Source organism: Neoarius graeffei, chromosome 3, assembly GCF_027579695.1.
Source record: "Neoarius graeffei isolate fNeoGra1 chromosome 3, fNeoGra1.pri, whole genome shotgun sequence".
NCBI classification, from domain to species: domain Eukaryota; kingdom Metazoa; phylum Chordata; class Actinopteri; order Siluriformes; family Ariidae; genus Neoarius; species Neoarius graeffei.
The window spans coordinates 24,224,515-24,239,391 of NC_083571.1; the positions used below are offsets into that span (position 1 = coordinate 24,224,515).

Here is a 14,877-nt window from a genome sequence, read left to right on the forward strand (position 1 = left end):
GTAGCTTGTGGAGGCCCAATACCTTACTAACCACACCTGATGCTGTTTTTTCCCCCTTTAATTTGTCAAGTATTTGTGTATTTCCTTTTATGTAATGTGTTAGTGCCCCACTGTTTTCAGTAAGAAATTAGAAGCACACTCAGTAGAGTGTATATCTCCAACAAGGCACATATTATCAACATCAAAATCAAATCACTTCAACTGAGGATAATACTAAAGCTGTACACCAAATTTCATCAAAATCCATTCACCACATTTTGATTTACATTAGGAACAGAGAAAAAAATCCTGGATCCACATACATATCTGGATCCTGGATTCACGTACATATCTGGATTTGCATCAAAATCTCATTAATTGTTCTTTGGCTCATGGCTCACCTTTCCACCAAATTTCATCAAAATTTCTTCACTACTTTTTGAATAACATTGGGAACAGAAAAAAATTCTGGTTCCGCATACATATCTGGATCCTGGATCCACATGCATGTGCAGATTTGCATCAAAATCGCATCAATTGTTCCTTCACCCATGGCCCATATTTCCACCAAATTTCATCCAAATCTGTTCACTACTTTTTGATTTATGTTGGGAACAACAACACATGGAGGTGAAAATACAACCTCCTCCAACAAAATTGGCAGAGGTAATAATAGGCTTTTAGAAAAGTAGAGCAATTATTTCCATACTCACGTTTGAGTATTCATGTGCTTCACATTGCTGATGTACTTGAATTATGTGCATGTGCATGTGTGCTTTGTTGGTCTTTGAAATAAAAGAACTGGAAATCCATATAGACCATCGCTTTAAAATATCATTACTACAGCACTGTTTTGTTCTTATTCTGAACTGCAGTTGAGTTTAAAAATCTTAAATTTAAACTAATGAAACAAGATTACATTATTTAAACCTTTAAGACACACGTATGTCTTTGTCACATATTTTTCATCTCAATATTCTTTTCTTTACCATTTATGTAAGTTGTTGTACCCTTCTAACAATATTACATGGATGCTCTTAACAGTGTTAACTGCATTGCTTAAGAACTAGCCACTGAACCACTGAGACCCAGTTAATGTGGAGACTTGAGGACTTACATAAAGAATGATGTAAATTCGTTTTGTAATGAGACATGTGATGAAATAAACCATGACTCATGTTTTTCACACATTTTTCTCTCTGAAGGCCATTTATTATGAGATCGGCTTCATTGTGCTGGCAATGCTGGGTGTTGTTTTCATGCTGCTGATGCCGCTGGTGGGTTTATTTTTCTGCCTGTGTCGGTGCTGTGACAACTGCGGAGGCGAGATGCACCAAAGACACCACAAAAATGCTGACTGCCAACGAGGCTTCTATACATTCTCACTTATCACCTCATCTGTGTTTATTGCGTATGTATACAAACTTCCACCTAAATATGTCACAACACATGTATGATCTATGTATGATGTAATGTCTCATCATTGTTTATTTCATGAGAAAACAGGCATGTGATTATGTTTTAACAGAGTAGCGTGATCAGGCAATGGTTAATGTATTCATTAAAGAACAGGAGCTAATAACTTTTTTAAAGGTCGTGCTGTACACTGTACAGTGTGAAATGGGCTTTAAGTCCAACATTTCAAAATATATTATATCCTCAGCATAAGAATTGAAATAAAAGCTGCGTAGTCACAAGAAAAGCACTTGTTAGTGAGACTGATTGGAAGAAAAGGCTTGCTAGGGAGCATAAAGATTGGAATCTGGACCAATGGGAAAAGGCCATGAGGCCAGTGTGATGCTATTCCTGAGTGATGGGAGCTTTAGGGTGAGAAGGGAAGCACATGAAGTGATGCATCCATCATGCATAGTGGCCACTGTACAAGCCCATGGAAGCAGTGTTATGATCTGGGGTTGCTGCAGTTGATCAGGTTGAGGCTCAGTAATGTTATGGGGCCATAAAATGAAGTCAGCTGATGACCTGAATGTACTGAATGACCAGGTTATCATCATATCAATGGATTTTTACTTCCCTGATGGCACGGGTATAAAATTAGAGCTCAAATTGTGAAAGAGTAGTTCAGGGAGCATAAGGAATTATGTTCACACATTAATTAACCACCACAGAGTCCCAACCTTAACTTCACTGAGTATCTTTGGGATGCTGGAGAAGACTTTATGCAGTGGTTCGACTCTCCCATCTTCAACACAAGATCTTAGTGGAAACTAATGCAACTCTGAATGGAAATAACTGCTGTGATGTTGCATAAAGTTATCGAAACATTGCCATGGCGAATGCATGCTGTAATCAAAGCTAAAGGCAGTCCAACCAAACATTAGAGTGAACGACTTGTTTTTGGCCAGGCAGTATGTCTATAGTTTTATACTGTAGTGTTTATTAATTCAAACCTGTCAGTCAAAAAGATGTATCAGAAATCATTCTTATGCCTGTGCTCACCTCTGTGTGTGTGTGTGTGTGTGTGTGTGTGAGAGAGAGAGAGAGAGAGAGAGAGAGAGAGAGAGGTAATTACCTCTAGTTAAAGTTAATTACATTAATTGGTGGCTAGAAATAGAATGAAGAGCACATCCTGGACATCCTCCATCGATCCTCCACCTGTTTATCTCTTTCTATTGCTATCTCTTCCTCTGTTTGTGTATGTATGCTATTCTGTTCATCCCCCTCTTTCATGCTTTGTGTGTATAAATGAGTACATGCTGTCATTTGTGTGTGTGTGTGTGTGTGTGTGTGTTCCATCACGTTTTCCATGCCACACTTATTTGTAGGTTTGTTTATTCTGAATGTAAACTTGGAGGAAATTTGACAATTTCACTGCAATCAAAGAAGTATAAATCAAATACAACTTTCTCATTAGAAGAGAGGCTTAAGAGTACACCTGCAGTAGTTTAGAATATCTCTCTCTCACACACACACACACACACACACACACACACACACACATATGGGGAATAAGAAACTCGTGCTTTTGTTACAGTCTGTGTGTGTGTGTGTAGCAGTTATGTGACATCGATAGCCCTTATTTTGTCCTCAGAGAAATTCTCCGCTTTCTTTCTCTGCTCTCCATCTCTCACTTTTCCTCTTTTTTCTTTCCTGCACTGTGCTGACAGCAGCCTTCACACCACAATGAGCGTTTGTGAAGAGAAGACAAGTGTGAGCCCTGTCTGCATTGTGTGTGTGTGTGTGTGTGTGTGTGTGTGTGTGTGTAGTGTGTGACTTTCACAGTGATGGTTACTCGTTGAATGAAATGTTCCCAACTGAGAGCAATGTGTTTTATAATGACACCAGAGTGCAGCGATACTGAACTGATTACTTTTAGCTGAATCACAGCCATGCTGATATTCAGTACAACAGCATGACTGCGGGTGCATAATTACTTTTATACAATAATTCTATAAACAATAATAGCAAGTAATGACATTTCTGACACAATATGGGCAAATGTTTTGGTTGCTTTTGCTCTGCTAGTGGAAATAGATCCTGAAGAAGCCTCACTCACTTTACTGCCTGTCAGCTAGCCTGCTGACTCGCTCACATTGATTTGTATGTTTCAGTTAAACATGCTCCAATGAAATTGGCTTCGCTTCTTCCTTTTCATCGTCATTTGATGTGCTTTCACATTTTAAGTCAAAAGCAACATTCATGAAAAATGCATCGGTTGCCATGTCCACTGATGATGTTGCTAACTCTACTGTAGTAACCATTACGGTACACCAAACTTTTGCTAGAATTTATGTAGCAAACGCAGATGAGTGGAGTGACACAAACAGTGAAACATCCCAGTGTGGTGTTTATAAGCACTCTTGGAACACTGCTTGTCCAATCAAAATAAAAATATCTTAGCAAATACTTAAAGGTTCTGACTGAAAAGTTGAATTCTGTGCAAAATGTTGCATTTCTATTGCTGTTGGAGTTTCGAGATGTTCCGCTGCTGCACACACTGTGTACCCAATGTGTACTGTAAAGGTTTTGCCGAGATAAAATGCGTCCCGCGTTTTATAATTCCGGCGGTTGCCGAAGCAAGTGAGCAACAATATCACATGACCACCATGGGGCATGTTTGACCTACTTTTAACCAAAACAAGTTGGCAAGGACAAACATGGCGGACTCAGCTCTTCTGCCAACTAAAAGCCAACGGAAAAGAAAAGTAAAGCCTGCCTAGTGAGTGCAACTGCAAGATAGAGCAAGGTTAGATGACATGTCATTTTTCTGGACTGATAACTAAATTATTCTAGTTAGTGCTTAGCTATCTTAGCCTTAGAATGCATGAGCTTGACTCCACGGTAGTGAGTATGAAGTTATACACCTAATGTTTTGATCTTACAGAGAAAGAAATGATAACACAAAAAGCAATAACAGAGAAAAGATATATTCGTCTTTTGTTTCATGGATCTATTCATGAATGTCAACCACAAATTACATGACGACTCAAAACTCTCCGAGGTCAATGCAGAGTCACAATGTTTTCCATGCATCGCCATCTTGGTGTGACACAGTTCCATAGTTATGCTAATTGGTTCAAGCTCCTTGCATTTGGCTGTTTCTGTAGGGCCATACTGTTTATCTCAAGAGGGAGGAAAATGGTCCCAAAATGGAAAAAAGCAACCCTCAACACATCAAAATGATCACATCTCCTCTGCATGATATTGTTCTTGCGAGACATAGGAAAATGCCATGCACAATAAAAAATTAGAAAATTTCAGATGAATTTGCAGTCAGCACCTTTAACAGTTTCATCCTTGTGTTCTCCCAAACAAAAGGCCTCAAGAGCCATATAGCGCCACCCACTTTAATTTATGATAATTAGCATAATATGCAAAACCTACTTTTGCATACTAGGCCTAGGATTTTTGGTTTATCTTCACAAACCTGGTACCAAACTATTCAGCAGTGTGTGAACCTTAATAATTATCAGAAACATGTTGATATTTGTTACCAGTATGACCAACATGTCAATCAATTCCACTGAGGCGAAGCCTAATTTACTTAGAACTGTAACTCATAGCAGAAGAAGAAGCTTTTATTTGTCACATGCGCACTCAAGCACAGTGAAATTTGTCCTCTGCATTTAACCCATCTGAAGCAGTGAATACACACATGCACACACAAGTGAGCAATGAACACACACACATACCCAGAGCAGTGGGCAGCTATGCTACAATGCCTAGGGAGCAGTTGGGGGTTAAGCGCCTTGCTGAAGGGCACTTCAGCCAGAAGTAGGGCATTAGGATGGATCAGGAGCTTTACATATACGGCTATCCTTGCAGGAGTGAAATGATGAGAACTCGAGCCAGAAGTAGGGCATTAGGTTGGATCAGGAGCTGTAAATATGGGGCCATCCTTGCAGGAGCAAAGTGATGAGAACTTGAACCAGAAGTAGGGCATTAGGATGGATCAGGGGCTGTACATATGCGGCCATCCTTGCAGAAACGAAGTGTTGAACACTCAAACCAGAAGTAGGGTATCAGGATGGATATCATGATTACAGATTTCCCGATTTTTGCAGAGAAAAAGGGGCAGCCAGAAATGCAATGCTACCAAGTGGACCAATCACAGTTGTTGCCATGTGTGTCACAGTGACGTGTAGTTGCATTTCTAGAGAAGTGCATGTCAGGCTGCAGTGTAGAGTACAGCGTAGGGTACATGGCTATGCCGTACCCTACGGTGTAGATTTGAAGCAGAAGTGTAACAAGATTCTGAGGTCACAAGCAAAGTTTGGGGCATGGTGATTCATACAGGGGTGGCGCGATGCTGAAAAATCTGTTTATCAAAATGTTCAAAAACATTTTGAGATTTGCAAATAGCATTGCCCCACATGCCAATCAACCCAACTGAAGTGGAGCCTGATTTACTAACACAGTTGTAATTTAGGACTAGTTTTTGGATCCAAATAAAACTTGAAAGTCAACTTCAGGATAATGTTATGAGGAGGCGTGCAAAGTTTGGGGTATGAATGTCAACAGTGGGAGGAATTAAGGCCAAATAGCTATTTGAAATTTGGTATTCTGGACTGTTCTGTTAATCTGTAACTGGATTTGAATTTCTATAGGCTTACTTCAAAAACATGGTCATCTTCAGCCAAATAGCTTTTGGCAGCATTTCATACAATTTCAGACATTTGATACTCATTAAATTATGTCCATCTCTGGAATCTTTATTGTTCTATGTAAGTTAGCAAGAACTGGCCATTGGGGGCAATCTTTTGTGAATGTGCTTGGACCCCAATAAGTGCTGCTTGTGACTATATTTATGGATTATAATCAGTTGCTAATAGGGAGGTCCTCAAAAATTGTGTGTGTGTGTGTGTGTACTGCCATAATGTGGTTGAGTTACTGCCTCTGTGTGGTTCATAGCTGCTACTGCAAGACACCTCTATTACAGCTTGCATAAAGGTATACATTGTAGGCATACATTGTAGGTATATAGTTCCTGTGGGGTGGCATGGTGGTGTAGTGATTAGCACTGTCACCTCACAGAAAGAAGGTATGGGTTTGAACCTCATGGCCGACGGGGGCCTTTCTGTGTGGAGTTTGCATGTTCTCCCCGTGTCTGTGTGGGTTTCCTCTGGGTGCTCCGGTTTCCCACACAGTTCAAAGACATGTAGATTAGGTAAAATACCCAGCCACTGGGGTTGCTCAAGCCAGTGCATACTTAGTGCCAGTCTCAAGCCTGGATAGACTGGGGAGGGTTGTGTCAGGAAGGGCATCCAGTGTAAAACTTGTGCAAAATCATTTATGTGGAACAGATCCACTGTGGCACCTGAATGTACGGGAGCAGCTGAAAGAAGAAGTTCCTGTGTGTAGCCCATCTGTTACCATGTGTGGTAGGGGGTGGGAGTATAAATCCAGGGGACATGTACAGGAGATACTGAGGACATAAAAATACTAGTATGTACAGGATATGGTAATTATATTATGTCAGACATGTGTTTAATACATATGGAAAAATAAGTGTTAACGCTGTGTATGTTCCAGAGTGGGTGTACTGGTTGCCTACACTGGAAGCTACAACATCACATCCCAGATGAAAAATACCAAACAACTTCTCAGCTCCAACATAAAAGACCTGAAATCACTGGCCAGTCATACACCAGCGGTAACTCATATCATAAACACACAGAATTCTAACAGCTTAATGCAAATAAAAATGTGTGTAGTTGTACAAATAGATACAGATTCTAGACCAACAAACACACAGAAACTGGCACAATTGAACTAAGTCACTGTTGGTTTGTGTATATTTACAGCAAATCGAGTATCTGACTGCACAATACACAACAGCCAAAAATAAAATTCTGTCCGATCTAGACAGTAAGTAGTCTCTCTCTTCAATATTTTTTGTATATTTATTTTATTTGTATACATTTTACGTTATTTAGTCCTTTCTGTCTTCATTAATTGTGTGTGATTTTTTTTTCATTGTGATCGTGACCAGATATTGGGCCATTGTTGGGTGCACGGATACACAACCAGCTGAATAGAGATGTGATGCCAGCTTTAGACAATGTACTGCATATGGCAGCAGGTAAAGTCAAAACACACACATACTGTATACATATTGGCACAAACACAAGCAGTTTAAATAACACTTTAACCCTTTAAACTCCTCTTAGTGGGTCCTTTCATATTATTTTTGCTGTAGTTACTGAAAAATTCTGAGGAGTTACTGGATAAGATGGCTTTTGGGTTACAAGGATATCTCAGCAGTAATGTGATCTGTGGTTGATCTGGAAGCTGTCCCTTTTTTTTTTTTATCTGGTCTCTATTGATTTTAAAAATAAAGCTGTAATTGGTCGGTTTGTTAAGAAAGTTTCCTGGTTTAAACATGGGGCATCGTTATAACATAAAACAAAACCACTGATGTGATGTTTTTTTCCATGGTTTTTTTTTTCCACATAGCAGAGTGCGCTTAGTTTGTAAGGACTCATTTGCTGTAATGAAAGAATGTGGCCACTTTGATTCAATTCCATTGTATTTATACAGTGGTGCTTGAAAGTTTGTGAACCCTTTAGAATTTTCTATGTTTCTGCATAAATATGACCTAAAACATCATCAGATTTTCACACAAGTCCTAAAAGTAGATAAGGAGAACCCAGTTAAACAAATGAGACAAAAATATTCTACTTGGTCATTTATTTATTGAGGAAAATGATCCAATATTACATATCTGTGAGTGGCAAAAGTATGTGAACCTTTGCTTTCAGTATCTGGTGTGACCCCCTTGTGCAGCAATAATTGCAACTTAACATTTCCAGTAACTGTTGATCAGTCCTGCACACCGGCTTGGAGGAATTTTAGCCCGTTCCTCCGTACAGAACTGCTTCAACTCTGGGATGTTGGTGGGTTTCTTCACATGAATTGCTCGCTTCAGGTCCTTCCACAACATTTCGATTGGATTAAGGTCAGGACTTTGACTTGGCCATTTAAAACATGAAATTTATTCTTCTTTAACCATTCTTTGGTAGAATGACTTGTGTGCTTAGGGTCGTTGTCTTGCTGCATGACCCACCTTCTCTTGAGATTCAGTTCATGGACAGATGTCGTGACATTTTCCTTTAGAATTTGCTGGTATAATTCAGAATTCATTGTTCCATCAATGATGGCAAGCCATCCTGGCCCGGACGCAGCAAAACAGGCCCAAACCATGATACTACCACCACCATATTTCACAGATGGGATAAGGTTCTTATGCTGGAATGCAGTGTTTTCCTTTCCCCAAACATAACGCTTCTCATTTAAACCAAAAAGTTCTATTTTGGTCTCATCCATCCACAAAACATTTTTCCAATAGCCTTCTGGCTTGTCCACGTGATCTTTAGCAAACTGCAGACGAGCAGCAATGTTCTTTTTGGAGAGCAGTGGCTTTCTCCTTGCAACCCTGCCATGCACACCATTGTTGTTCAGTGTTCTCTTGTTGGTGGACTCATGAACATTAACATTAGCCAATGTGAGAGAGGCCTTCAGTTGCTTAGAAGTTATGCTGGGGTCCTTTGTGACCTTGCCAACTATTACATGCCTTGCTCTTGGAATGATCTTTGTTGGTCAGCCACTCCTGGGGAGGGTAACAATGGTCTTGAATTTCCTCCATTTGTACACAATCTGTCTGACTGTGGATTGGTGGAGTCCAAACTCTTTAGAGATGGTTTTGTAACCTTGCCAGCCTGACAAGCATCAGCAGCGTTTCTTCTGAGGTCCTCAGAAATCTCCTTTGTTTGTGTCATGAAACACTTCCACAAACGTGTTGTGAAGATCAGACTTTGATAGATCCCTGTTCTTTAAATAAAACAGGGTGCCCACCTACACCTGATTGTCATCCCATTGATTGAAAACACCTAACTCTAATTTCACCTTCAAATTAACTGCTAATCTTAGAGGTTTACATACTTTTGCCACTCCCAAATATGTAATATTGGATCATTTTCCTCAATAAATAAATGACCAAGTATAATATTTTTGTCTCATTTGTTTGACTGGGTTCTCTTTATCTACTTTTAGGACTTGTGTGAAAATCTGATGATGTTTTAGGTCATGTTTATGCAGAAATATAGAAAATTCTAAAGGGTTCACAAACTTTCAAGCACCACTGTACATATAGTGCTTTTAACTTTATAAGAAAATCATACCGGTCAAGAGTTTCAGTTAATGTTCACATCAGACATCAGAATGAGGAAAAAATGTGATTTCTGTAACTCTGATTGTGGTGTGGTTGTTGCTACCAGATGGGATGGTTTGAGTATTTCAGATACGGCTGACCTCTTGAGGTTTTCACTCACAAAAGTCTTTAGAGTTTACACAGAATGAATTAAAATTCTGTTTACAAAAATACAAGATGATGAAACTTATATGGACATGCTGGCATACACACAGACATGAACATAACATTAATTGCTCTGCCTCCGCTCTTCCCCCTCCCCATCTCTCTCTCTCTCTCACTAATTTTATTGTAAAGTCAAAGTGGAAAGTGCTATTAAAGGTAACCGATCAAACCTGACATCCCTGTACAGTGAAAGTGATGAATGTGCTTGTGTGAGTTGTTGTGATCCTTTGTTCTTTGTCCATGTTGCCTTGACCATACAAACTGAAATGCAGTATTTATTGCCATTACTGACAGTGGTGAAAAGTGTTCACGATACAACAGACACTTTTATCCAAAATCCAAAAAAATTCCATGCCATTACTATATTTAAATCTATGGACAGTTTCACACTTTAGATGTAGATCAGGGGCGTAGCTAGGATTTTTCAAAGGTGGGGTCACACACTGACTGACAGCCTGAGTCACAGACTGACTGGCAGTTGAAAAAAGGAGGAAAGCTTCGCTTGTTTTGACATGGGGAATTATTAACCCAAGAGGAAACACTCATAATTCGCAACTACTGCAGCTACACTGGCAGCTTGACCACTTTGTGGAAGATTGAATTTACTAAACTGAAAGGTGAAATGTTGTTCAAAATTGCTGTTAAAATAAAGATGGTGAAAATGAGTACAGTACCACTCAAAAATGCTCTTAAAACTATGGATGGTGTAGAAAGGAGGACGTTCTGTATCTTCTAACGTGAAACGTTTCCATAACACAGCCATGTGAGATACCGTAGCTGCAGCAGCCTTTTGCAGGTACTCGACAAGCTATGGAACACTGCCGAGAGCGGTAGGTGCTTCATAATCTTCAAGATTATTTCATCTAGCAAATCAAGAACGCCTACAGTATATCGACCAAAAAGAATGGTTGAGCTTACTGACCATACTAACGTTTTGGGCTAATTCTATCAAACCAAACAACAGCGACCATAGCATAAGCAAACCAAGCTCGCTCACCGGCAACTGCCACTTGGGCCGGTGTTTCTTGGTCTGCCGAAGGCGATGATGCAGCTTGTTTTGAGTCTGTTTTATCATAAAAAATTGACTCAGTACTAGAATAGAAATATGAAAAATATGTAACAAAAAATAATTACAATTGCTAGTTTTATGTAGCTTAGAAACTCTTCCATTATTGCTGTTTCTTCCACATTTTCTTGATGTGTTCTAGAAACGGCGTACTAAAACTTAGCTTCGAAGCAACAAAATGCAACTTTGATGGAAAAAAACAGAAAAAAAGGGAGTCTCTTCACGTCGAAAGAAGGAGGAAAGTTTCACTTGTTTTGACATGGCGAATTATTAACACAAGAGGAAATACTTGTAATTCACAACTAAAAAGACTGCAGCTACACTGGCAGCTTGACCATGCTTTCTAGTGCGATCATGTTGCGCTTGCACAGAATTGGGTTTTTGTGCCCAAACCACAGGAAGTTCATACAAGGTTATAGAAACCCTAATGAGGCTGAGGTGACAATCTAGTTTAAAAATTGTTTTTTAGAAAAATTACAGTGGGCGCTTTTCTAATATTCTTATGTGGCTATTGAAAAAATGTATGGTCCAACAAAGGGCGAGGGGGGGGGGGGGGGGGGTCACGGGCACCCCAGGACCCCCCCAGCTACGCCCCTGTAGATTATGTACTTCAGGTATTCAAAATGATTAAATTATGATGACTACATACGCTATAACTTGTGCCAGAGAAAACTGTTTCATTGTTTCTACATGAATCGCCTCATTTACTGAATCTCATTTTAAATGGTCTGTTTGACAAACCTCACAAATGTGTATATGTGAATATACAGTACTGTGCAAAAGTCTTAGGCCCCCTATTTTTTCATACAAACTTTGTTGTAGATTTCTATTTTATGACTTCTACATTATCGAGTCAGTACAAAAACATTTTTGAGTTCCAAACATTTGTTTTCCAGCACAAAATTAAATGTTACAGAAAAAAAAGTTTGTATTTGAGCAGCATATTCCATAAGATACCACTTTTCAGATTAAAAAAAGAAAACATAATGAAGCCTTCTGGGTTTTGGTGCAAAATGAAGAAGCGAGTGTGACAGTCAAAGTGTCCAGAAGAACCGTGGCTGGTTCTGTAAGATGCTCAGTAAAACCTACAGCTCATTTCCTTATCAAACTGCACTCATTGTACCTGAGACTACTATTTTTTTTAAAGCAAAGGGTCATCTCACACCAAATATTGACTTTGTTTCATTTATTATGGCTTACTGATTACTGTTTGTAGTATTTTTTAATATCGAAACATTTCATTTAATTATTTTTTCAGCCATTTTTGGTCTACAGCATTTCTTTACATGTGCCTAAGACTTTTGTACAGTACTGTACATGTCTGGATGAATGTGTTATTAGTTCACTGTGTGGATTTGTGTGAGTCGTCGCTAATCTGTGCATGTACATATGGTTTTATCCTCATTCTGTATTTGTGCATGTTGTGTCTGTCGGCTCATTTTGCATGTGCATGTGTCTGTATGGTTGTGTGTGTGCTCATTACATTACTTGAGCATATTTTTGATCGTATCTGGAGTTTAAGTATTATTTTAGAGGATTTTACTTCAGCTGAATATAATTCAAAATGGACATTTGGACTCTTAATTAATTACAGTTTGGCTTTACAAATGGCCATAATTATGATGTGATCATGACTAATTTTTGCCTTTCATCTAATTCTGTCAATGCATTTTAACATTACAGTACTTATTAATTATGTATGTCACAATCTGAGAAAGTCAGTAGTTGCTGTGGTTAAATTTAGGCAAATGGTACAAAAACTTTAGGCAACCAGAAATATATTTCAAAAGTTTTGCTGACCTTTTAATCTTGTCCTGGCCATTTTCATGAAAAGCTCATGCTGAGTAAGGAGCCGGGATAACAAACACAGTCAGTCTGCCGAAAGACGTCTAGATAGTGTAACTTTTGCACGTGATGAATGTCAGGCTTTGATTAGTGAAATAAACATAATCCATTCAGTTGTCAAAATGTCCATGATGCTTCTGCCCAGGGCGTCACGGTGGTGTAGTGGTTAGCGCTGTCACCTCACAGCAAGAAGGTCCTGGGTTCGAGCCCCGTGGCCGGCGAGGGCCTTTCTGTGTGGAGTTTGCATGTTCTCCCCGTGTCCGTGTGGGTTTCCTCCGGGTGCTCCGGTTTCCCCCACAGTCCAAAGACATGCAGGTTAGGTTAACTGGTGACTCTAAATTGACCGTAGGTGTGAATGTGAGTGTGAATGGTTGTCTGTGTCTATGTGTCAGCCCTGTGATGACCTGGCGACTTGTCCAGGGTGTACCCCGCCTTTCGCCCGTAGTCAGCTGGGATAGGCTCCAGCTTGCCTGCGACCCTGTAGAACAGGATAAAGCGGCTAGAGATAATGAGATGAGATGAGATGCTTCTGCCCCAAATACGATTTTCTCCCTTTTTACTTCCCTTTTTGGGGTAATTAGACTTTAAAATGTTCCAATTTCACTGTACTTGAGAGAAGTATATTTCAGTTCATAAAGTGTGGGTTATTCCAGAACTAGTGGAATAGTAGAAAAAGTAGAAATGGAAAATGTTGAAATTTGAGAAGGTGTAGAATTTTACTGGGTGGCACGGTGGTCTGGTGGTTAGCACTGTTGCCTCACAACAAGAAGGCTCTGGGTTCAAGCCCAGTGGCTGATGGGGGCTTTCTGTGTGGAGTTTGCATGTTCTCCCCGTGTCTGTGTGGGCTTCCTCTGGGTGCGCCGGTTTCCCCCACAGTTCAAAAACATGCGGTTAGGTTAACTGGCTACTCTAAATTGCCCACAGGTGTGAATGAGGGTGAATGGTTGAGAAGAGAAAACCTCTATAAATAATCCAGTAGAAGCCAATGGGAAACCACTACACTAATCCTTCCCTAGAAAACTTGGACCTGCCATCAGGTAAAACACTTAAAAAAGAAAAAAGGGGGGAGTTTACCCCAAACATGTTTAAAATACACTGTTCAGCCATAACATTAAACTCACTGACAGGTGAAGTGAATAACATTGATTATCTCATTACAATGGCACCTGCCAAGAGGTGGGATATACAACCCCGATTCCAAAAAAGTTGGGGCAAAGTACAAATTGTAAACAAAAACGGAATGCAATAATTTACAAATCTCAAAAACTGATATTGTATTCACAATAGAACATAGACAACATATCAAATGTCGAAAGTGAGACATTTTGAAATTTCATGCCAAATATTGGCTCATTTTGAAATTTCATGACAGCAACACATCTCAAAAAAGTTGGGACAGGGGCAATAAGAGGCTGGAAAAGTTAAAGGTACAAAAAAGGAACAGCTGGAGGACCAAATTGCAACTCATTAGGTCAATTGGCAATAGGTCATTAACATGACTGGGTATAAAAAGAGCATCTTGGAGTGGCAGCTGCTCTCAGAAGTAAAGATGGGAAGAGGATCACCAATCCCCCTAATTCTGCGCCAACAAATAGTGGAGCAATATCAGAAAGGAGTTCGACAGTGTAAAATTGCAAAGAGTTTGAACATATCATCATCTACAGTGCATAATATCATCAAAAGATTCAGAGAATCTGGAAGAATCTCTGTGCGTAAGGGTCAAGGCTGGAAAACCATACTGGGTGCCCGTGATCTTCGGGCCCTTAGACGGCACTGCATCACATACCGTACAGGCATGCTTCTGTATTGGAAATCACAAAATGGGCTCAGGAATATTTCCAGAGAACATTATCTGTGAACACAATTCACCGTGCCATCCGCCATTGCCAGCTAAAACTCTATAGTTCAAAGAAGCAGCCGTATCTAAACGTGATCCAGAAGCGCAGATGTCTTCTCTGGGCCAAGGCTCATTTAAAATGGACTGTGGCAAAGTGGAAAACTGTTCTGTGGTCAGACGAATCAAAATTTGAAGTTCTTGATGGAAATCAGGGACGCCGTGTCATTCGGACTAAAGAGGAGAAGGACGACCCAAGTCATTATCAGCGCTCAGTTCAGAAGCCTGCATCTCTGATGGTACGGGGTTGTATTAGTGCGT

General features: G+C 39.8%; 1 protein-coding gene across 1 annotated transcript in view; it reads left to right on the top strand.

Moving 5' to 3' along the window:
- Positions 1–14,877, top strand: part of prom1b (prominin 1 b) — a 107,785-nt gene that overhangs the window by 33,833 nt on the left and 59,075 nt on the right. The window contains exons 4-8 of the mRNA XM_060915840.1: positions 1,185–1,390; positions 6,970–7,090; positions 7,242–7,305; positions 7,430–7,519; positions 9,944–9,967. Coding sequence (XP_060771823.1) covers positions 1,185–1,390; positions 6,970–7,090; positions 7,242–7,305; positions 7,430–7,519; positions 9,944–9,967 — 505 coding nt within the window. The remainder of the gene's footprint in view (positions 1–1,184; positions 1,391–6,969; positions 7,091–7,241; positions 7,306–7,429; positions 7,520–9,943; positions 9,968–14,877) is intronic.